At 36.3% G+C, this 26,374-nt stretch overlaps 1 protein-coding gene across 6 annotated transcripts in view; it reads right to left on the bottom strand.

Moving 5' to 3' along the window:
• Positions 1-26,374, bottom strand: part of NRG1 (neuregulin 1) — a 1,126,614-nt gene that overhangs the window by 35,816 nt on the left and 1,064,424 nt on the right. For 5 of the 6 annotated variants that reach the window (XM_030817079.1, XM_003269551.3, XM_003269550.3 and 2 more), the window contains one exon: positions 9,902-10,031. In XM_030817079.1, coding sequence (XP_030672939.1) covers positions 9,902-10,031 — 130 coding nt within the window. Of the gene's footprint in view, positions 1-9,901; positions 10,032-16,105; positions 16,593-26,374 lie in introns of those variants that run through there. The other variant, XM_030817080.1, reaches the window with a different exon arrangement.

Here is a 26,374-nt window from a genome sequence, read left to right as displayed (position 1 = left end):
CTCTAATGCCTAGCACAATGCCTGGCTCATAATGGGCTCTCACAAAATGTCGGTGAAAATGAACTTAAGATCAGACCACAGTGTCCGTATCTGATGAACAATTGTATCAAACAAGACTTTCAGGCCGAATGTGGTGGCTAACACCTGTAATCCCAGCACTTTGGGAAGCCAAGGTGGGCTGATCACTTGAGGCCAGAAGTTCAGGACCAGCCTGGCCAACATGGTGAATGTCTCTATCAAAAATACAAAAATTAGCTGGGTGTGGTGGTGGGCGCCTGTAATCCCAGCTACACGGGAGGCTGAGGCAGGAGAATCGCTTGAACCCAGGAGGTGGAGGTTGTAGTGAGCAGAGACTGCGACACTACACACCAGCCTGGGTGACAGAATGAGACTCCATCTCAAAAAAAAAAAGAAAAGAGTCTCATACAGTTAATTGTCAAGATTGACACAGGCCAATCTTGAACATCTGTCTGTTATTTTTATAGGTTATGATACACTCTCCTCTGTGGACTCCCAGACAATTTTTTTTTTTTTTATTTTTTGAGACGGAGTCTTGCTCTGTCACCCAGGCTGGAGTACAGTGGCAAGATCTCGGCTCATTGCAGTCTCCACCTCCCAGATGCAAGCAATTCTCCTGCCTCAGTCTCCCGAGTAGCTGAGATTACAGGCGTGCACTACCATGCCCAGCTAATTTTTGTATTTTCAGTAGAGACAGGGTTTCGCCATGTTGGTCAGGCTGGTCTCAAACTCCTGACCTCAGGTATCCACCTGCCTTGGCCTCCCAAAGTGCTGGGATTACAGGCGTGAGCTGTCGTGTCTGGCCTCAAATAATTTTTACAGAAATTCCCAGTATCCTTCTCACAGACTCCCTCCCTCCAATAAAATCCTTTAATAACATGTTTGCAATTTGGAAAAGACTCTTTGATTCTTTAAAAGTAAGTCTGTTTTCTTGAATTTAAATACTGTTAGCGAAATACCAGTTTACTTCAGATTCAATAAAGCAGTGCATTCTACTAACCAAACTTCTGCCCAGCACCAGTATAATAAAAACTGTGGTTAATAATAACTTCAATACACTGTTAATATCCTGATATGCTTACTATGTAATCAATCATAGATGTATGTATTTTGAAATAAATTTAATGCTTGGTATATTTTTTATATTCCAATTGAATAAATTATTTTCCATTTTTTCTTGGTGGAGATTCTAGATGTATTTAAAGATATTCACGGACCCCAAGAAACTTCTAGTTAGGGTTGGCTAATTTTATAAACCACACATTTATGGTCAATTTATAAACCATCCTTAGACATCCTTTCTCTTCTCAGCTTCATTTTCATCAAACCCTCCCTTGATCAGGGACGAGAGGAAGAAAAAATATACAGCTGATATTTCCTCTTTCTCTAGTCATCATTCCACAGTGAAATATTTGGACAATTTAAAAAATACCTTGTCAAAAAATGAAAAGTCCCTATTATCTGTCTGCTTTTCCTCAATACTAGCTGTGGTATTTGAAATTATTTGATATTTATATTTACAAATATTAAATGATAGAAATATCAACAAATCTCTATCAAGGAATATTGATGAGTAAGTATCAGACACCAAAGCCTTTGCTCTCTCTCTGTGTAAACTCGAGGTGGCAGTGTCTACACCAGCTCCAACTGTGCTGGTCTGTTTTCCTACGGTATCGTATTGCAAACACTGACTTTTCTCACCTCTTAGCCAGCTCAGCATTCTGTCCAGAACTCGCCCACTCACTGGCTGAGTATCTGTGTTGTAGATTATTCTTTCCCAAATGTATTGTTACTATTAGTCTGCATTTTTCCAAGATGAACCTCATTCTGTTATCTACCTTTAAGTGAAGTTTCTTGAGTTTGTACATGCTTTTCTAATTTGTGTTTTAGTGTACTTTCTAGCATCATCTGCAAAAGACATTTATTTACCCAAGGGAATGCCCTCTTTAACATCATTAAAGAAAATATTAAATATAAAATGTTCCAGTAATGTTTCCTTCAGATCCAACCTATATCTCCCCACCACTGTTCAGACAGTATATATCCTCCATTTTCTTTTTAATGACAATCTGGGGACTAGTTTCCAATCCATGAGATAAGAGGCTACATAGAGTGGCCACACTAGACTCATGGGTAAATGCTGAGAAAAAAACAAAACAAAACAAAAACCCTAAGTTGTCCTGGCTTTTCAAATGTTGTTTTTCAATGTCCAGGACATACAATCCCAATAATGAGGGTGGCAGTGTTTGTGAATTAACTACTTGTTTGAACCTTGGTGCCCTTCCTAAATCTCTGTTTGCACAGCTTGCTCTGAAATGCTCATCTGCAGAAAGACTAAAACCCTTGCCCATGTTTACTCTACATGATGAATCCTTAAGTTGGGGGTCAAACAATATATCGGATGCGGGATCAATCTACATCCCATACATCTCCACGTCATTGTGACACAATGACATATCGACTGCTAATTTGTGGTTTGGTTTTCCTCTCTTGAGGAAGTTTCCCTGTCTCGTCAAACAACTTAGGGGTTCTGAGGGGCTTTAAAGCTCTATCCACTTTACCAGCCTCATTCTGTGATAAAACATCTAAATATTCACTTTTTCCTTAAATCATTCAATATAAATATTTCAAAATTGTGTATTCGTTTTCCTGTAAATTGACAATTTGTACTTGTATACATTTATGGGGCAGAAAGTGATGTTATGATTTATGAAGACAACATGGAATAATTAAATCAATCTAGCTAAAATATTCATCCACTATTCACAATAGCCAAGTTATAAAATCAATTTAAGTGTTCACCAACAGATGAATGGATTAAGAAAATGTGGTATATATACACAATGAAATACTTTAAATTGACTCTATATACATCTCAAGAGTATGATTGCATACTCTTTTTTAATTCTGTTTTCCACAGAGCAGAGTCAGCCTCTGACTAGGTCTTTCATTGTACATTCCCTTAGCTCACTTAATATCCTTCATAACACTTGGCAAACCTGTGTTGTATAATTCAATTAACTATATGAAACATGATTGTTACCTGCAGTAGTCTACAGACTCCATCAGGCAAAGACCAGTATGGTTTTGTTCACTACTTTATCCATAGCTTGAGCACAGAGCCTGTCTCATAGGAGCTCAATAAATGCATATGGCTGCCCAACTGATTTTTATAAGAGAGGAACAAAGCTATTCAGAACACTTCGTCAATGCACCTGATTTTAGGCAAAACTACACCTAAACTGAATCCTATAAAAACAAAATAATTTTCTTCAACTCTACCTTGTTGAGTTAAAAGTCTAAATGAGTTAATGAATTCCTCATAAGCACATAGTAGGATTCTAGATACACGAGGACATGAAAGAAACAGAAGACACAGTTGTCTGAAGAGCGCATTAACTAGATCCACATGAGTCCCACCACTTGCTCTCACAAATGCTGTCCGTATCTGTTAAATGTTACAATATTCAAGAACAGAAAAGTACTACAGGCAAGTGTAACACTGATTCCAAAGAAAGAACTCTTCGAGGCTGAGATTGGAGTTAGCAGTGTGTTCTTCTGGATGGGAAGTTCTAACCCAGTATATATCCTGTTTATTTCTTCCAAATTTCTCTTTCTGCAGCCATGATGATGAGACTGCAGGACACAACTATGAGTTTGTACCGTTGCCCCCTTGTTTAATTATGTTAACCAGCTACTAATACATATTATAAAAGTTACTATCATCAGCATCATTATGTCAGTATTTTATAAAATGTTAACCTTAGCTAGTGCCTTTGATGTCTTTGACTTTCTCTTCCCATCTTACTTAGTCCCCAGACGTCTTCTAGCCTGTAAGGAAGACTTGCTTCCCTAAACATCTGCTATGTCTATGGCGCCACTCTCCCGCTCCAGAAGTTACTATGGCTCCCTATTAGCTATCACAATACCCAAAGTCCTCTGCCTGACCTTCAGAGATCATTAAGTGGCTCCACTGTTTAACTTAGTTCTTTTATTTTGTTCATTTGTTTTACTTCCTGGAATTAAGCTGCATGGTACCGTGTCTCAGAAAAGAATTTCTACAACCACAATGCCTTCTTGATATAAAGGAAAGACTCTATAAATGATGATTATATTTAAGAAGTCTTCTCTAACTTATTTCAGTCTTTTCTTTCCCTTCTTTAAATTTGTATTACCTTAATAGTCAGCATTGTACCATTTAGCATATATTCACTCATTGATTTTCTATTTTAGCAATTTCATTTTCTTAAACAGACTGAGTTCCCAGAGATCAGACACCATTCCTTATATTTTCTCTGTGTTTTAAAAAATGCCTGGCAAATAGCTGTTCTATGAACAAATGTTAATCCATTTACGCCTGGTGTTCCATTATTGGAACGCTAAACCTCTGGGAGTTTTTAATATCCTACTGCTCAAGGTCATCGCCAAGGTCTGATTGCAAAAATTAAAAAAAATTGCGATCTCAGGCAAAATTTGATAAATATTTCATTTACATAATATATATTATGAAATAAGTTTGATAAATATTTCATTTTATCAAACAATGTATTATATTTGCTGTGATTTTGTCTCCCACAGTTATGTTTTTCATACCTGTCTCTTATAATAATGTATAATATAATAGGGCCCTATGTGGCCTCATAAACATTCATTTTACAAAATTATAAAAGTCTATGTTTATAGATACCTTCCATCTTTCCAAATTTAGTTCGTTTTTTGTTTTTTGCATTATAAGGAAACTAATGACCAGAAATATTAAATGATCAGTCAAAGAAATTTATAAAGATAGCTGGTGGTCCCAACAAACCAAATAAAACTGCTACTCTTAAATAAAATAAAGAATTAGAAATTAAACATGGGCCAGGCGTGGTGGCTCATGCCTGTAATTCCAGCACTTTGGGAGGCCAAGGTGAGTGGATCACCTGAAGTCAGGAGTTCGAGGCCAGCCTAACCAACATGGTGAAACCCCATCTCTACTAAATACAAAAAATTAGCTGGGCATGGTGGTGCATGTCTGTAATCCCAGCTACTTGGGAGGCTGAAGCAGGAGAATCACTTGAACCTGGGAGGCAGAGGTTTCAGTGAGCTGAAACTGCACCATTGCACTCCAGCCTAGGCAAACAAAAGCGTGAAACTCCGTCTCAAAAAAAAAAAAAAGATATTAAACATGATAACACAGTCTGTTAAAACAGGTGTATATATTTTTCCAATGTCTACTGAGAGAATGTAATACTACCATTTACTTTTTATTATAAGGAAAAATAAATTTTGCTTCCCCAGAGTTAAAAGTACTTTAGCAGAAATAAACTCATTTAATTTCACTGACTCCCTGGGAAGAAATTTGGAGAACATATTAACTTCATGTTATAAATAAATATATTGTCCAGAGAGTTGAAGTGAAAGGACATAAGACAGTTCACCAAAATTGGTAGTTTAAAACTCTAATCCCCTCCAGATGAAGGCGCATTGGTCCACTGGACAACATATTGGACTTATAAGCACAGCCTGATATAAAATAATTTTTAGATTTAAAAAAAAATCACATCAACATCTTCCCAAGTAGTTCTCCACTGAAACTGTTCAGAAGAACAGATATACAAGAATAAAGAAAAGATGCAAGAGGAAATCTGGAGAATTTCATGTTTGATTTCATGTATCTTGTTTCTTTGAACCACAGGACTACATAAAGCATCAGAGGGTACAAAATGGAATGATTCTTTTCTCATCTTTATATAATCTGGAATAGTAACTATTTTTTCCACAGAATAAATTTTAAATTACTGTAGACAAAAAAAAAAATATAAAAGATGAGAACTACCACTGAAATTCCCACACAGTCCCCAGGAGGAGGTCCAAGCAATCCGGAAACCTCTCCTCAGAGAAGTTTTTCACTGTTAATATGTTTAATCCATTCGAAACACCTTGTTCTAAGCAGAGAGACAAAAAAGATTTGCTGTAAAATCTTCTACTTCAACTCCCAAGAAGACAACAGCAGATTAGTGACCAGAGAGACTACTTGGAAACTTCCATGCTTGTGGTGTTTCTGAGTCATGTCTTTAGTCAGGGCTAAAGCTGATTTTCAATGATGTGGCTCATGCTTCAGCAATGCTTAGCTCTAGACAGATAGACCATATGGAAACTATGAACTGGCTTCATAGACAGGACCATGATGAGCCAATGCAATATTTTTATGTCTTCTGTTTCTATTCAAGTGGTCTAGTGAACAATGTATTATCATAAGACCTAGTATATTATGTCTTTGTTTAAATTCTGACTAGTGATTATTTTTAATGCTATAGATATTTTACATACAGGATTTTAAAAAATAAAAACAGTTTCATGTAACGAGAAAGGTTTGAAATATTTTGGATGTAAAATATACTCTCTAATTCTTCCCTCAAGGTTCTGGCTTGCTTTAATATGTGAATAAAGTCACCATCCCAAAGGAGGGGGAAAGTTATCAAAATCATAGATGTCAAAGATTTTCTTTCTGATAAGATCCAGTAATAAATTGAATCACTTACCTAAAAGATCCTAATTACAAAAAAAAAAAAAAGGTATAATTTCTTAGAACTAGTAGGCAAGTATGATCCACTACACAATTAGCTTGGAGGATGGCTTGGGGCTTTAATAATTATCAGAAGAGTAACAAATGTTTCACTTCAAGATTTTTAAAATATAGTAAGTTTTTACTACTGGATTAGGCTTAAGATTTAATGAGAAACTGTGTCGAGTGAAGAAAAATTACAGTTGTTGGCACAATATTAAAATGAAAAAACTGAACGGCACTTACGCGATTGCATGTTTTGTATTGGACGTGGGAGGGCTAAAGAACAGCTGAAATTAATATGTGGAAAAGAACTGCCCTGGTTCCTTAGAGGTATGGAGAAACTATCATATTTACTCACTCAGCTTGCAAATCTTTGCAAAGTGATGATGAAAAATGATCATATTTCATTACTATAATTAAAATATAGTGGTCTCAGATGCTTTTCTGAAGAAGTAAAAATATGAGACATAGATAATATGGGTACATTGTTTAAAAAGGAGAAGAATTTAAGGACCTATAATTTAAATGCTTTTTCAAGGAGATTTATTAAAATACAATTACACTGTATGCTTAAGATTAGGAAAAAATAACAAGGTTTCCCCATATAACAAATGAACCTCATATTTTATAGATTATAATTCTCAGCTTCTGGCATTTTCTATCTTGATCAGAGCAAACCTTACAAACTAAAAACCTGGTTCATCCCAATTTGCTATGATAAATATGGGGATGTCTCATATTTGTGCTGTATTCACAGCAAGTCAGAACTGAAGACTAAATCAGACAGATTTTTATTCTGCTGCAAGCATATAGATTTGAATATTTTAATGACCAAGAAGTGAATCTCTAAGATTATTTTTTAAACAATAAACATAGTCATATGAGATAATTCAGATCTAAAAGGAATGAACTATTCTACATATTCTATTTTTTATTTTTTATTTTATTTATTTATTTTTGACAGCCTTACTCTGTCATCCGGGCTGGAGTGCAGTGGCATGATCTTGGCTCTCAACCTTCCGGGCTCAAGTGATCCTCTCACCTTAGCCTCCCGAATAGTTGGGACTACAGGTGCATGCCACCATGCCTGGCTAATTATTTTTCTGCATTTTTTATAGCAATGGTGTTTTGCTACATTTTCTAGGTTGGTCTCCAAGTCCTGGGCTCAAGAGATCCGTCTGCCTCGGCCTCTTAAAGTGTTGAGATTACAGGCATATACCTGGCCTCATACTCGTATTTCATCTTGCTTTAATATTTTTGCAAGACTTTTACCTATCATTTCACTTGGCTTATAAAAACTATCTATTTCCGTGAAAGAGATGTTTAGTAATTGAGATTAGAATTCTACTGTTCCGGCTCCAAGTCTTTTATTCACTCTAACAGATTATATTTACTTTTACAAATTGTCTGTCTTTGATAAAATCAGCTATACAACCACCAAAACTTGTCTTGTCTTGGCACTGTATCTACTTTTTTTCAAAGAAGAGCTTTTGAGTGCAAGAAAGGAGAAGTTCTGGAAGGTGCTTGTTCAGAGCCATGAGGTCCCATCAGGCACGTTACAGACACACCCAATCTACACAGCTCAGAGAGCAGCAAAACATGGCCTACAAAATGGCATTTTTGATCGTTGCTTTTTTTGTCTTTAAAACATATGTTTTTTAAGATGCACTTCCTTACTTATAAATATAATTAAGATTTTATTAGAATTGGCACCTAAATATTTATATAGTACTTCTGTGATGTAAAAGGGACATGGCCTTGTTGACTACTTCTGGTGCCTTTTTCATTTTGCTGATTGCTCCTATCAGTTCAATTGCCTCTCTAACAGACTTGTTCTTCCTTGTCAAGATTTAAGTCACATGCCGATATTCTAGCAGAAAACAATTTTTGTGACAAAATGGTTTTCCCTCCTTTAGAACAAGCATTGCTGCTTTAGAATAATGCCCCCACTGCATGTTTGCAGCTGGGGACTGCTGGTAAAATTTATTAGATGCTCCATACTACATTTTTTAAGGAAAGACTTTTAAAATACCTTGCTTTTGGGATATAGCTATTGGTGAAGAGCAAAACAAATGTGTATTTTCATCATTTGAATAAAACATTAAATATATTTTTATGCCCACATCAAATTTTAAGTCCATATACCACATGTAGACCAAATATCAACAGTAAACTTAAAATGCATGGCAAAATAAATGTACTTTTTAATGAGTCCTATTAGCTTTTACTACAAGGTTTAAATATTTAATGTACTGATACTATCACTATCTTATGCTGCCTGTTGAGAGAGAATAAATTGGATACTTCTTTATTTTTATTTTTATTTTTAATTTTTTGAGACGAAGTCTCGCTCTGTCGCCCAGGCTGGAGTGCAGTGGTGCAATCTCGGCCCACTGCAAGCTCCGCCTTCCGGGTTCACGCCATTCTCCTGCCTCAGCCTCCCGAGTAGAGTAGCTGGGACTACAGGCGTGTGCCACCACGCCCAGCTAATTTTTTTTGTATTTTTAGTAGAGACGGGGTTTCACGGTGTTAGCCAGGATGGTCTCGATCTCCTGACCTCGTGATCTGCCTGCCTCGGCTTCCCAAAGTGCTGGGATTACAGGCGTGAGTCACTGTGCCCAGGCCTAAATTGGATACTTCTCAATGGTGCATCAACTCCTTCAGGTCATTGGAAAGACAGTGCTATTCTAGCTATATCTATAGACAAATGAAAGAACACTGCTGTCACCCACAGGGATGCTACACACAATGCATTTCCAAATATATGCAATTTACTTTTTTCTCTTTTTTTACTAGCAATATAAAACTAAACTCCATTTAAAAAATAGTTACGCAACAATAAGACAATCCCAAGTGTAACAGATATATGTCAGTAAATAATCTTCTGCCCTTCTGCTTCTTTTTGTTGTCTTATTCATTTTGCGGGTGATCACTGGGATAAGAAAGCAACATTATCCTACAGCTTAATTCATACATTGGATGTAGAAGTAGATATCAAAAGTTATAGGCCTCTGTGATATCTGCACATCTTTTCTGAATAACAACAAGAAAAACCACAAGGAAAGCAGCACTATAAATAACATGGCAAAAAACAAACAAACAAAAAAACAAAAAACGCCTCACACACATTGAAAAGAGCAAAAAACAATTCTGGATATGACAGAGGAGTGACGACGAATGGTGTGAATGTTTTAAAACACTCTACATATAAAACAGCATTATTCAACATGATGCAACAGAATTGGAAAAAAAGCAACAATACATCATGAGACATAGAATCATCTGAAACAAGGAGTTATAGACATAAGCCACACACAGGATTTCTTTTCTTACTTGCACAAGTATCTCGAGGGGTTTGAAAGGTCTTTCACCATGAAGCACTCGCCTCCATTCACACAGAAAGTTTTCTCCTTCTCCGCGCATTTTACAAGATGGCTTGTCCCAGTGGTGGATGTAGATGTAGCTGAAGAGGAGAGAAAGGAGAAAGATTAACATTGACTTTTTTTCCCCCTTCTAAGCAGCCTTTAATCTTAAATTATCCTAAAAGGAAGAGTTCGTATAAGGTACAGATTTCACTAAACTTGCAGACCTTACAAACAATAGCAGAGAAGTTAAGCTCTTTGTGGGTCTCATTACATAGAATCAAATTATAAAAGAGAGAATTATAGAGTTAACTAATTTTACTATAACTAAATAGGAAAAGGGGCTCAACATTTTTTAACCAATATTTTATCTTCCAGGTAGTTGGAAAGGAGAAGCTCTATTGTCATTAAATAAAATACATTTCTCAGGAAGGTTCAAGGTAATGGTATAAAGTAATGTCAGTGCAGCTCAATTTAGATATCTATTTTTAATGGCAATCAATTGATAAAGTTATTTATTTTTGAAACGTTTTACATGCCTATGGACTTTACATTTTTTAGACATGATGTATATATTGAAAAAGAAACACAAGTTGGCTTATTTGTTCCAAATGAAGACATTATAGATTATTAGTCAGATACATATTAACATGCAGATTAGAAGCCATTCTCTTCTAAATTTCTTTTCTACTCTAATTTCTTAGAGGAGCATGGTTGAATGTCCAAATGCCATCATACTTTTAAGGAAATGGAAAGAGTCTAATATCACTGTAAATGTAGACTAAAGCACTACAAAATATCTCCCTTTAGAATGAGAGGTAGAAATAAGTTTCAAGTTTGGTTTGCAAAACCTTCACATAATGAACTTAATATTCACTTGTCAATCTTCATGTTACATGAAAGTGGGTGCATGAATTATACAAAGCCAAAGCTCTCAGCCCCAGGCCACCACGGCATTTAGTACCAGGACGCTTCTTCTCATATCATTGGGAACACCATGGGCAATACTCAGTCCCAACCAAAAATAGTCTAATGTACACAGTGTTTACCAATGATATTTTCAGGATGAAAAGCAAAACCAATATATCAAGCCAGTACAGATTCTATATACTCTTTTAGGAAAAAAAAATCCATCTTTAAAGGCAAATTTTTGTCTTGTCTACTGATACATTCTTATGAATTTTTAATTCCTTTTTAATTCCTTTCTGTCTTCCTTACTAGTTTCTATTTTATTATTTGCCTGTGAGTTTCATATGCCCTTGTTTACTTTTATTTGACCTGCCATGTATTACTTTTCCATTTTCTTCTGCCTTTCCTGTTCATTTCCTTCGAAAGTCTACATTTTGTTGTGACACATAACCTAATTTTGTCTTCTCCCCTGCTTGATTTTTATTCTATCTGACTGGAATACTCGACATCTGATTATTCCATTTCTGAATTACTCATGGCCTTGTTTGCCTCATATTATCCTGTCTAAGGCATGTTTTTGGATCCCTTTCATTGATCTCAGCATGGCTTTTTCGAATAACAGCAAAAGACACTCAAAACAACTTGGACTTTGGAGACAGATGTGGTTCAAATCTTGTCTCCTACTGGCTTTGAATAAGTCACTTAACCACTCAGATGCTCAATGTTCCCATTAAGAAAACAGGGGTAATGGCACTCTTACAGAATTCTGTAGAGATTATAAATAATCTAGATAAAGGAATTGGCAAAAAAATTGGCATTCAATGAATAATAGCAAATATTAATGGGCAAGTAGGGAAGGCTCTTAATTGGGGTATGTATCAATGAGAGAAAAATCTTCACAATGGAAATCTGGGGACTTCAAAGATGTATGCTATTTATTTGTTTGTTTAAAGGAGAACTTTATTCCTAAGGATATGCATGTTATTCTGGAATCATTACTATGGATAAATAAGAATTGGACTAATATTTTATTACTCCAACAAAAAGTTATTTTCAAAATACATTTGAAGGCATCTTTTCCAGGCCTACTAAGCAAACAAACTAAACAAAAGGAATAAGAAAGAATGAGTAGACAGGTGATTTTTATCATCAATTATCAGTTATACTTTAATATCTTCATTAAGAAGAGGGGAAACATGATTTGCATTGTTTGGTCTGTAAAATCATGGAGTACACAACATTTCTATATATCACACAGCATATAATTTTAACATAATATCCTTTCATGTGAAAAACTACTTATTTAGGTGCTATGTATTAATATTTTCATCCACGGCAAATGCTTTTAAAAATACTAGGAAATGGGCTGGGTACGGTGGATCACGCCTGTAATCCCAGCACTTTGGGAGGCCAAGATGGGAAGATCATGAGGTCAGGAGTTTGCAACCAGCCTGACCAACATGGTGAAACCCCGTCTCTACCAAAAATACAAAAATTAGCTGGGCATGGTGGCGTGCCCCTGTAATCCCAACTACTCAGGAGGTTGAGGCAGGAGAATCGCTTGAACCTGGGAGGTGGTGGTTGCAGTGAGCCCAGATTGTACCACTGCACTCCAGCCAGGGTGACAGAGAGAGACTCTCTCAAAAAAAAAAAAAAAAAAAAAAAAAAAATTAGGAAGTTTGCCTTGAATGTTAAAGGTTTTGTGCTGAAAGGCTTTCAACTGCTGACAGAATTCCATAGGATGACAAATGGAGCAGGGTATCCTTGCTGTCCCAGGTGACAGTGCTGAATGGGCCACCTGTGGTGTGCTGTCACCATGCAGTCCTGCAGAGGAACTCCGAACCTCAAGCAGACCCTAGTGGCCTTTACATCTCTGACAGGTTGCTAACGATTGCCCTTCATGCAACCTGAACAGCAAACACTGCACGGGCTCTCTCAAGACAAATGCCAAGGCTTTTGCTAAAAACAACAAAACCAACATTCCACCTCCCCCCAAAATGTAGACACTTCTTACAAAATGTAAACAATAAAAAATTAGCAGTGATGGAAGCAACACAGACATATCTCTTCCTTACACTTTCTGATCTTATGAGATCATCAAAATAAGATTAACAAATATGTTAATAACTAGAAACAACCCTCTTTTTAAAAGGCCTTAAAAATATATCTCTCTGAAATGATTATCCTTGTAATGCTATCCTGAAGCCCCTAACTCTGACATAGTCATTTAAAAAATTCTTAGATCATTACCTGAAACTAGTAATGAGATATTTGATAGCAAAATGATTATTGGAGGGAAATGAGGTAGCAAGTATCTCATACAGTTACGGATTATTATGCTTAGCACTTTTATCCTTTAGCAGTAGTGAGATCAAAAAATGATCACGAATTGTAAGGCAACAACGAGCTCCCAGGTGATGCGAAGTGTTAACTGACTGGATGCAGCTGCTCCAAACCAGCAGCCAAGCACAGGAATAAGTTGTAACTGTCAGAAGAAGCTGGGATGGAGATGGTGCCATATACACTCTTCAGATTTTCGCCAGGTTTCCTTTTGCTTTCCTTATTTGAACACAGTGCCCTGACAGTCTTACACAGGCCTATAAATTTTGCAGTGATATTTTTTCTCTGTGCCGTACACACTCAGTATTCCTAAATCAGTTTCCATTTGGTAATTCAACCAGGACGTAATGAAACCGACAAAGCGGGTCCTATGCCAAACAGAGCAAACAGCATTCTTTCTGGGGGGGCTGGGAGGAGTTGTATTAAAGGTAAACTAAAGATTTGGAAGATAAAATATGTTTCAATATATAAAAGATGATACCCCCAATAGTTGTTCCAGGAAGGAGGTGAAGTAGATCTCACTCATTCAGTGCTTCCTAAACCTTGTCTCCCTCTGATTTGTGACTAGTTTTTCACAATTTGGAAGTTATCTTCTAGTGACTACAAAATGAACAGCAATTAGAAACACTACAAAATTTGACATTACTTTGATGTTTGCCATTTATGTGACCACTTTATCCCAAACACACTTTCCTTGGTATGTCAGCAACTACAGTATTATAAGGAAGAAAGTATAAGGTAAAGCAGAAACTTACGATTAGGTTGGTGCAAAAGTAATTACGGTTTTGGCCATTCCTTTTTAATACCAGAGAATGTGTTTTGTAGTCTTTTACTCTAGATCTGGTCTGCCTTGGCAAAAATGGTCAGGACAAATGATCATTGCTGGGGAAGATGGACAGTTCTCTGAAATAGCTGAGAACTTAGGGACTACTATCATCATTTAGGGGCTCCAAAAATCCTTTACCACACAACAGGACTCCCTCCTTCCTTCATGCCCTCCCTCTTTCTTCCTTCCAGCCTGCCCCTCCCTCCCTCCTTCCTTCCTTTCTTTCTTTCTTTCTTTCTTTCTTTCTTTCTTTCTTTCTTTCTTTCTTTCTTTCCTTCCTTCCAGCCTGCCCCTCCCTCCCTCCTTCCTTTCTTTCTTTCTTTCTTTCTTTCTTTCTTTCTTTCTTTCTTTCTTTCTTTCCTTCCTTCCTTCCTTCCTTCCTTCCTTCTTTCCCTCCTTCCTTATTTCCTTTCTTCCTTCCTCATCTCCTTCCACAATTCTTTTTTTTTTTTTTTTTTTTTTGAGATGGAATCTAGCTCCGTTGCCAGGCTGGAGTGCAGTGGCGCGATCTTCGCTCGGTGCAAACTCTGCCTCCCATGTTCAAGTGATTCTCCTGCCTCAGCCTCCTGAGTAGCTAGCTGGGACTACAGCCACATGCCACCACGCCCAGCTAATTTTTTTTTTTTTGTATTTTTAGTAGAGATGGGGTTTCACCATGTTGGCCAGGATGGTCTCCATCTCTTGGCCTTGTGATCCACCTGTCTCAGCCTCCCAAATTGCTGGGATCACAGGCGTGAGCCACCACACCTGACCCACAATTCTGTTTATTATGTGCAAGACATAATGATAACAACCAAAATCACTGGGGTTAAAAATTGTAAGACCATGACCAACTCTTCCTAGAAGAAAACCTTCATAGATAAAATGTAGTGAAATGAATACTGAAGTTCGCTGGGAAGAATCAGATCCAAGGCACAATTTTCCAATTATTAGCTGTGGGACTTCTATCTACCTGCCTTAGAAAATTCAGCTGCAAAAATGAGATACCAAAGGGTTGTTGCCAAGTTTATTAAAACACTTTGTCAGTTGCAACACTGCACACAAATATATGATACTGTTACTATTACTAATGACATAAATATTGAGCGAACAAAAGTAAAAAAAGAAATTCTGCCTAGGCTGAAATTTTACATATATAACCAAGCCTCAATAGTTGTTTCTTAGGAAATTATTCTTCTGCAAAATGTGAAAAAAGATGGCCTAATTTGGAGTGACAATCATTGAGTGATTATAAAGCATTAAGTAAATATCAATAATCTATGTTTAACTTTATCAAAACTACTTGTCACAAATGTATAACCACTTAATTTCCTTATAAAATAAAATTGAACAATTTAAGAGAAATTAATATCATAAATGCAGGATTATTTTACCCTTTCAAGATCTACACAATTCTTTAACATTTCTGACTGAATTTCCAAATTACAAGAATTAAACTTACTTACAATCTTACGTATTATGTGTTATCATAACAATTTTTTAAAGTATAAAATATTTTAAAATAGTGTCATATCCATAGCATGTAGACTGTAATATAAACTTTGTTTACAACTTAAGATTTTGGAAATAATACTACTGCCCATTTTGTAAATACACAGAATAAATAGCTGAGAAATAATCAAGTGTTCTCTGCTTGTTACTAAATATTTTCCCATGAATCAAACAGTATTTCCTGTAGAAGGCTAGGCTTTTTTCTTCTCAAGATAGGCTAAAAAGAAAATAATACTGTAAAGGATGGCTTGCTTTTCTTGCTTGTTTTAAGGGGTGTTTTCCTTATCAGTGAAGTAGGCAAAACCACCAGTAGACCAGGACCATTACACAAACGCAAACTGCTGATAAAAAGCCACTATTCTTTTTTGACAATTAGCAGGAATTAGCATGAGTATACAGAGTATACCCCACAAAGCAATCGTTAGATCCTGTTTCCCGTGAATGAATTAGTCCTCACCCACAGCTGTTAGGACAATTCTTTGCGAGTTACTTACAGAAAATTAAACCAAATAGCTCTACGCCATTTGCTTAATAAAATATGCACATTTTAAATATTTGAATATTAAACTGCTAGTCACTACAAAATTACAGATTTTTTTTTAACCTTACCTGTAATATCTTCAATGCTTATGTGTTTAGGAATCTGCATACTTTCCTGCTCTTTGATGTCCGGTTAAAAAATCTGAAATTATTATTCTTGCTCTGAATATAGCTCCTTTGCAATTAGGTATAATGAGCAGACTGAACTCCTACTGGGGAAAAAAATGCTTAGGTGGTTCCTGAAGATGAAGTTCTGGAGCAGAAGCTGGGCAGAAAGAGCTGTGCCACCTAATGTAGCTTCTCTAGATGCCAAGGGAATGATAGGTGGAGTCATTAGTTTTCCAAAGGAAAGGTTCGGAGCCAGGCTCAGAACCACGGAAGCCTTGTCATTCTGGGTTGGCATTTTTTCCTGAGAAGTCATTCAATCCTTTGCTGAATAGCAAATATGTACTTAAAAAAGAAAGAAAGTGGCCAGAGGACATCAAAGAACCTGCATAGAGCTGGAGGTTCCCAGAGCCAATATAGTGACTGGAAGTATCATCTCTCTTGACCTCTCCTTGACTGAACTCTGCTCAAGAAACAACAAGGGAAGCCAGGAGAATTCTCAGGAGACCATTAATGGAACCAGGACTTTCTAAAGCAGAATTAGGGCATCCAACTCCATGGAGCTCAGGACGTAGCTAATACGCTGGGAGCACTTAGAGGTTTGTAGACTTCCTACAAGGTGACACTTCGTCCAAAGAACAAGTTGACACCAAGGGCCAATGGAGATTAACTGGTTTAACTGATGAATTTGGGCTTTGGCATTGTTCAAACATATATAGAATAGTAGGACTATCAGGGATCTTAGCACATTTTATAGTTTATCCTATATTTTAAAGGAGGATACAGATCATCTCAAAAGAATAGTTCTGCAGTCTTTAATAAAATACCTATAGCTAAGAATTCACAAAAATGCACAGGGGAAGGCTGCCCAAGGTCACATAAGTGAATTAGAAAATGCTTCCTAAGTGGGTAAGATTCCTCTCTCCCTTACAAGCTCTCTGGGCAGACCCTGATATTATTTCTTCCTATTCAGCAGAATGAAAAGTGACCTTTGGGTGTTTCTCCTCATAAAACAAAATTATAATTTTTGTTGTAACACTATCTCATTTGTAGCTAAACAGAAAGCAGATTCTAAGTTCCCAGCAGTGGCTGAGCAAATGATTTGGTGTCATTAGACAGTGTTATCCTTAGAAAAATAAGATTGCCAGGAAAGGTTATTTTTCAAACCTACAAGTTGCTGTTTTTTTCTGTTTTTTCAGACAGCGCGTTTTACTCATGACACAGTCTAATCATCCTAAGTCTACTATTTCTTAGGAGAAACATCTTAATGCTACAAATACCATGGAGGATGTCACAGCTTTTCCAAAGAAGAAGAAAAGTATCTTCCCATAGTGGATAATTGACTAAATGGAGTTACAAGAAAGCTACATTTTCTTCTTCACAAAGCCAATAATCTTTTCTCAGCGAGAAGCCAATTCCAGAAACGCAGTTCTGGTATATATTTTCTACTAATCACTGACAGTTTTATATGAGTATAAAATTTCCATAGCCGGAGTCCACAAACTTTCAAGTTTGTGGATCTTTTTCCATCAATACTTAGATTCTAAAGGAGTACGATCCATCTAGCCTGCAAAGCAAATATCAGCAGGCCATGTGACTGGCTTAATTTGATATATTTATAGATCTCACCAGGCTAAATGTGGAAGGCACACATTCTTTACTATACTCCGCATTTTCTACCAGGATCATTTTGGGTGGAAGAAGGTCATATCAATGTAGAAAATGTTAACCTGTCACTTTCCAAACTAGTCAAGTCTTTCGTACCAAACAAAACAAATCAAATCAAAGAGGACTGAACATCCAACAAGAATCAAGGATTTAGTTATTCAACAAGCTACTGAAATTACCATGTGACATTTAATGACATATGTTAATTTATTCACCAACTAAAGCCCACTTAGAAATGAAAGTAGCTGAAAGGTCAAAAGAGAGAAATCATAAGGTAAATTCATTATCTTATTCAACAAATTAAAAAAAAATCATGGCATATCAACAAATAAAAGCCATATAGTCACTTCAATGGATACTGAATCAACCTTGATGAAATTAGAAAGTCAATTTTTGTAAAACTATTAAGTATTATCTTTAAAAGTCAAACCTGAATTTAATCAAACATCCACATACATGTAACCTACAGGGACTAAATTAAGTGGCATCAAGAGGGGATGCAATAAAACCCAGAGAACTTTACAGGACAAATAACCTGGTTTCTTCAAAAAAAACTTAAACGTAGAAAAAAGGAGACAAAGGGAGCTAGGGCTAGAATCAAAGAGTGAAAAAAGGAGAAAAATTCAAATACCAACACTTAAAAGAGCATTAGGAAATATAGCAACCAATCACAATGGTTGTGAATTTTATTCAGATCCTGAATCAAACAGTTACAAATGTAGGAAATCTGATCATGGATTAGATAATGAATAACAATATTAAGGGGTTATCATTAATTTTTACGTGTGTCAAACATGTTATGGCTGTATTTAAAAATAGAAGAGTCCTTATCTTTTAGAGATACATACTGAAATATTTATACATTAAATGATAAGATGTCTGGAATTTGCTATAAAATAGTAAGACAGACGAGAAATGACTGGGATGAAGACGAAACAAAACTGATAACTGCTTAAGTGGGTGATGGCTACATGGAGATTCATTACACAATCTTTTGTATTTTCAGGTTTTTAATATGCATGTTTAAATGGATTATATGTACCTGTTTAAATATATGCTTATATTTATATTTAAAATTTAAAGATGCAAAAATATAATGATTTTAGGTTTTTCAAAACATGTCTTTATATTGTAAAACTAGAATGATATTCTGTATCATCTAAGAATATCTGCTTTTAGCTAATAATCTAAATGATCCTTAACAGTGAAACTCTAGGGGAGATTTCCATGAATGTCAAACACAAGTAAAGGATATTGACTATCAGTGCTACTATTCAGCATTGCTCTTAAAGTTCTAACCAATGCAATAAGGCAGGAATTAAAAAATTGTGATATAACTTTAGAAAATGAGAAGATAAAATAATCACTATCTGGAGATGATATGGTTGGATACCAGTAGTAACCATCAAGAAAACCCAGTGAAATAATGTGATCATATTCACAGCAGCAACAGAAAATATCAATCAGTTAGGTCAGTCAGGCATGAATTTAACAATAAATGTGAGAATGGGAACTATATTAAAAGAGTCATATATTAAGAAGGTGAATTTGGCCTATGGTTGTGGGAGAAGATGGCATTCCACTAAAGGGAAAAAAACAAATAAATGTGGATGTAAGAAAGTAAATGTCATGTTTGGTGGTGAGAGGCAGCAGTTCAATTTGACTAGGACATGGATTATAAATAAGGAGGTGAAGTTAATGAAGCTATGAATAAGGAGGCAAAGTTAATGAAGCTATGAATAAGGAGGTGAAGTTAATGAAGCTATAAAATAATAATGCAACCATACCAGAGAAGCCCTTGATAACCTGGTTGGAATTAATGTCTAATATGTAGGCCATGAAGAGAGTTAGGCTTTTGAGTAGGGCCATAATTAATGAAACTAATGGTCTATTCTACAGCCTTCGGAAGGGGAAAATATGGAGATGAGACTAGTGAAGGAGGTGAGAGTAGAAGACAGTTTGAGGATAACAGTGTTTGCAAGAAAATGATGGAAAAAGAATAGAGATCATATTCAGGAAATGACACTGCTTTATATTTATATACATTAAAATTTGAGAAGAGCTAACTGCTGGAGTTCCTTTGTATTTCACACCTTGTACTACACCTCTTTCTAAGGCATTCAAACTGCTTATCACACATTTTCTCATGACTCTTCACACAATTTAGGAAACACTCATCATGTTAACAGAGGAACTGAAGCCCATTCTCAATATTCAGTACTCACGGGTAACACTAAAATATCTGTTACAGCTAAAGCTGTCACTGTGCTTTCCTAATCTCACTAGACTACGTGTCTGTTGATATAAAGGATCCCATTAAGATGGACAATACCATAATTGGCTTGAAATGATATGTTTTTTACAGAGATGATGAAGGCAGTGATGTGCCTACGAGTTATAGAAGCATCTTCACTCCAGGAAATGATTTCTGACAAATGTTTTAAACAATCTAAACTTTCAGTACTTTGCGGCAAGGAGCCTCCCTAAAAGTGTAGCAAAAAGTGGGTTCTAGGATTGAGACACAATCTTCCAAGTGTTTCGGGTTTGAGCCAGGCCTCTTTGAACAGTGGCTCTGCAGGCAAAAAGCCTAATATTCCTTACAGTGTCGCCCATGCAGCTTGAAACACGCCTCTCTAAAACCCCAGACTGCACGTTGCTATATACCGTTTAGCCAAATCACTGCAGTTCTGTGTTTGTGTGATGGTTGTGGACATAAATAGCCAGTTTACGTTTCCACAAACACAACATTTTCCTCACTGAGGCCAAAAATTGCTGCACGGAAAGCAACGAAGCAGTAAAAGTAGGTTTGAGCATATGAATCTTGCTCCATAACACTTGGCTAATTTCAGTCCATATATTTTCCCACAACTCCCAGGAGTTCCTTGTTCCCAAGTTCACAATCAGAGTAGCAAAACATCTCTCCCTGTAATACATTGTGTTATTAAATGTATATCTGCCGTTAGGTTTCCAGTACAAATTCTATAGTAACCAAATAACACATGAAAATCTAACTTTTTAAAGTACTCTATGTCATTTCACTCATGACCAATCCGAACAGGAATAAAACCAGGTTTTAAAAAAACATATAATTTTAAGTGCTTTACTTAAAGAAAACGATTTCATTTTTTTCTTGCCCCCCGCCCCCACCCGCAACCCCAGGAATAGCTGGTCATAATAGTTCTTGTTTCTTTAAAGAAAATATACATTTTAGGTCAGAGAAATAGGCCATGGGGAGGTAGTATTGATGCAAATTCTGTGTCTTTAGTGGAACAGGGCCAAAATGATAAATTAACTTTACATTATGCTTAAAGAAGCCTTCCCTAAAACCCCGTGCTTTTTCTTTTTCTTTTTTTTCATTTTTGGGGCTCCACATTCAAACCTAACAAGCACCTGTTTTTCTACTGTTGGCTTTCATCCTAATGTTGTTCAATGGGAAGGAAGCAAACAAGTGTGCACACTCCTTTTCTACATTACATAATATTAAACAAAAATTGGGGTTCTGCATCCTGCTATCATCATCTGGCCTTGCTGCTATGCACACACACACACACACATGCACACACACACATGCACACACGCACACACACACATCATGCAGTTGCTAGAAAAATCTAATGGAAATCATCTTGGTTATATTTAAACCAAAAAAGGGCATGTGGAAGAAGAGCATAAAAAGAAAAGTAGAGCAAAGGTTAGGGCCTTATCTCAGCTTGCCTGGCTAAATTCCTGCATCGTCAGACACAAGGAATATTAAGGTCCATACATAGGACCTTAGTTATAATTTATTAGTTGTTTCCTGGTAGCACTGTATCTATCTATGTATATGGGCTAATAAAACACTTCCATCTCCTGGAGCTGTAATAACTCAGAATGACTGAGGTCTTCCCCCTCTTCTTTTAAAACATAAACCATTTTTGTAGACGCTGCAAGCATGTGTTTAATACAGATCTTTGTTCTTTCCATCCATTACTACAAAGCCACCTAAAAATGAAAGCATTGAAAACCAAATGGTAGGCTGTGTTCATTCTTCCAATTCAGTTCCTCACATTTCCATGCAGTTCCTGTAGAAGAGTCAAAGTCTTCAGTTGAGATTTGCCATTTACTCAAAAGCTTTCAAAAAGTAGAACACCTTGTAATACAAAATATGTGTAGCAGGAATTTGCATTTCTAGTTCAGCTCAAATAGACGTAGCCAACACCTAGTGAGGCATGTTCTAATTAAATAACCACAGAATCCAGTGACTCCCATAATGGAGAGACATACGCAGGAGCTACACTTCTGAATCCCACCAAGGGAAGAGTTCACAGATGACAGGCTGGTTGTAGTGATGCCTCTAAGCAGAAAACAAGGCCTTACCACCGAAAGCAAGACCTTGCTAAGAAGAAGAAACCAGACCTCTGATCCTATTCTTTAAAAAGGCCTGGTTTAGGCCAGGCACGACGGCTCATGCCTGTAATCCCAGCACTTTGGGGGGCCGAGTAAGGCAGATCACAAGGTCAGGAGTTCAAGACCAGCCTAACCGATATTGCAAAACACCATCTCTACTAAAAATACAAAAATCAGCTGGGTGGGGTGGCACACACCTCAGGAGGCTACTCAGCTACTCAGGAGGCTGAGGCAGGAGAATCACTTGAACCAGGGAGGCGGAGGCTGTAGTGAGCCAAGATCAGGTCATTGCACTCTAGCCTGGGCGACAGAGCAAGACTCTGTCTCAAAAAAAAAAAAAAAAAAAAGGCCTGATTTATTCATGGCTTTTCCCTTAAGAAATCCTTACTTCTGAAAATTTTTGAAATATGGAACACTTTTATTGAAAGAGAGACTTTTCTTGGTTTCACACCTTTTCAGTGTGTTGGAGCTTCAATCACAGGGATGGCACTGTCTCTGAATAGAAATCAGTCACCGCTGGGAGACCTTTTGTGTCCGGAAGCTCCCATCATTTCCTCATGCCTCTCATGCCTAGCATTATACTACAGACTGATCCTTGGATTTTCCTCTAAGTCTGAAAACCTGAGGGAAGTGAGTCATTGCTCTACTGAGATCACACAAGTCCTAGGAATTCAATGGTCATAGTTCAAAGGGTCTTAGTTACCGGAGACCTGTTAAAAAAATTCAGCAATCCAGTTGGGTGTAGTTGCTCACACCTGTAATCCCAGCACTTTCAGAGGCTGAGGCGGGTGGATGGCAAGAGCACAGGAGTTCAACTAGCCTGGGCAACATGGTGAGGCCCCATCTCTACAACAATTTTAAAAATTAGCTGAGCATGGTGGTGCGTGCATGTGGTCCCAGCTACTTGGGAAACTGAGGTCCAAGAGTTCAAGGTTAAAGTGAGCCATGTTTGTGCCACTACACTCCAGCCTGGGCAACAGAGCAAGATCCTGTCTTACAAAAAAATCAGCCATCCTTCATTGGCCCTTCATGCTGCTTTGCATAAAAAGGTTATTAAAATCTGTCAAACGGCCGCATGGGTCTATCACGGCCACTGAGTCTGGCCTGAAGCTCATGCTTGGGGAGCTAACACTCTACTTGCCAAAGTACTGTGCGTGCACGCGCTTGAGCTTGTGTGTGTATGTGTGAGTGTGCGTGTGCGTGTGTGTGCGTGTGCATGTGCATGCCTGTGATCCTGGCTTTCCTTTCCTGGAAAAATCAAAGTGCATCCTGTCACCCAGTGACTGAAAGGCTGATTTTTACTCTTTAGTTTTTTGTAGAAGAAATGATCTGGAACTGAAGGATTCACTGATAAATAAGCATGTAGGTTACTTTGCGCTTAATTATATCTCATCACTCCTTTTATCAAAGCTCTTTTCCTACAGCCAGGAAAGTGTCCAAGACATCTCATTATTTTTCCCCCATTTGTGTTGTGTAGATTCTTGCTTGTTTGTTTTCGGTCTAATCAATTGATAGCAGTAGTCCATCTGGAAGCTTAAAATATAATTTTAAGCACACTAAACATAAATTAATTCATTAGTTAACAATACTATTAAAACACATCGTCATTCTTTAACATTTAAAAAAATACCGTTTTATTCTTTGCTCAATTTAAGCCTTCAAACACCTACTTGGCCACTTTGTTCATTTGTCTGCTTTCATTTCTTGTTTTTGTTTGTATGTATGTTTGTTTTCAAGAACATAACACCATTTCATTTGTCAATTATTTTCACTGTAAATGACTACTACAAAGGTAAACAAGAAGAACACATGGATGAAACAGAATAGAAATGACAAATGCATTCATAGCATCAAAATATTTCTTCTTGGCTGGGTGCGGTGGCTCACACCTGTAATCCCAGAACTTTGGGAGGCCGAGGTGGGCAGATCACGTGAGGTCAGGAGTTTGAGACAAGCTTGCTCAACATGGTGAAACCCCGTCCCTACCAAAAATACAAAAATTAGCTGGGCATGGTAGTGTCTGCCTGTAATCCCAGCTACTCGGAAGACTGAGGCAGAAGAATTGCTTGAACCTTAGAGGCAGAGGTTGCAGTGAGCTGAGATCGCACCACTGCACTCCAGCCTGGGTGACAGAGCAAGACTCCGTATCAAAAAAAAAAAATTATATATATATATTTATATAATATCTTATATATTTATGTCATAAATACATATTAGATTTTAATTATATAAAAATATTATATATATTTATAATACAAATATATTATATATATAACATAAATGTATTATATAATACATATAACATAAATGTATTACATAATATATTTATAACATAAATGTATTATATATTATATTGATAATATAAATATATATTATACTATATTGATAATATAAATATATATAATATATTATATTGATAATATAATATATTATATTGATAATATAATATATTATATATTATATTGATAATATAAATATATATAATATATTATATTGATAATATAAATATATATTTATATTATATTGATAATATAATTGTATATTATAAATTATATTGATAATATAAATGTATATTTATATTATATTGATAATATAAATGTATATTTATATTATATTAATATAAATATATATTATATATTATATTGATAATGTAAATATATTATATAATATGGTTATAATATAAACATATTATATATTATATTTATAACATAAATATATTATTATATATATTTATTTAAAAGTTGGAACTAGGCATGGGCGAACCCACAGCAATATCCACAGAAAACAGAAAACTCTGGCCACACATTTTTTTTTTTTTTAAACTTACTCATGAATTATCAGAGAAGAAAGTAAACAAAAAAATAATCTGATGGTGGATGTATGGGAGAAAAGGAGAGAGCAGGCAGGATTTGGGGTTTGTGAAAATTCAACATTTCTTAGGATTTAGACAATGAAATTGAAGTTCAACTCAATTAGATAGGTCTAGGATGCCAGTTTTGTAAGGTAAATAAGGCGTAATACCCTTCAGGGACTAAAGTTAGATAGTCACAGGATAGGTTACCGAAACCAGAAGGATTTTTGATGTACAGAGCTGGTTACTTGTCTTAGTTTGTTCCTTCTTTTTGAATGTACCACATTTCTTGGGTCGACAGGCTGGCAGCTGTTGCAATTTATGGTAAAGTCTAGCTTCAAATCCTGATGGGAAGCTGGAGTTTCCTATATAGGACTATCATAGCAGCAATATGGCAACAAAGGATCTTCGTTGATAAGTCTAATGAAATTTAATCTGTTAAGTGGGGTATGTAATCTATGTTGCTGGAATCACTTTCAAGAGACAGGTACACTAAGTATATATACGAAGGTCGAAAGAGAAAAGATGACTGAGTTAGGAATTGAGTCACGTGGTCTTTTGATTTGTGGGATCAGTGCTTCAGGCTCAACATAACAAAGCTGACCACTTTCACAACTCTGAGAGAGGAGTCATGGATGATCCCAATTCTAGAGATAAGAGATATAGCTGAATTAATAAAATTTTGGCTGTGTTTTACAAGCTCTGTGATTAGGCATAGCATGAGGTCAGTACAAAGTTCCAACCATGCTTAGATCAGAGAACCACTAGCAGAGGTCCAGACAGAAGAAATCCATCACTATCACAGTAATGGTAGGAAATATCAGGCGTGGCACCAAAATCTTAACCATAACTACCCTAAAAACCGTCAGGAGGATTTCAGAATCAAAATAACAGAAAGGACATACCCTCAGTGCTTAGCTAAACTCTATCACTTGATAAGGAAAAAATGAATATTTGAAGTTAGATGAGAAGTCATCATTTTAACGAGGTTGACATAGATCTGTACTGATTCCAAAGACAGAATTTTTATGTGTAGCACTCTAATTCTCCAGACATAATTTACAATAAGAGACAAGTTCCTTAAAAATTATTTAAAGATTGAATAGCATGCGCAGTAGCTGCCAAATAGGAGGAGACATACTAAATTCCCCTTCACTTTTCACTTGCTCCTTACTTACAACTCCTTTTACTAAAAGAAAAAAAAAGGTATCAAACATGCCTGCTGACCATTACATGTAAGGCTACTAGACTCTTTACAGACAATTTCCATAAAACACAGCATCCAAAATGGAAAAATGGAAATTAACTTTGAAAGTAAAGAAAGGCAT

This window comes from Nomascus leucogenys, chromosome 8 (assembly GCF_006542625.1).
Source record: "Nomascus leucogenys isolate Asia chromosome 8, Asia_NLE_v1, whole genome shotgun sequence".
Taxonomy (NCBI): Eukaryota; Metazoa; Chordata; class Mammalia; order Primates; family Hylobatidae; genus Nomascus; species Nomascus leucogenys.
Note: the sequence above shows the minus strand (reverse complement) of the source record. Positions and strands in the feature narration are given on the sequence as shown.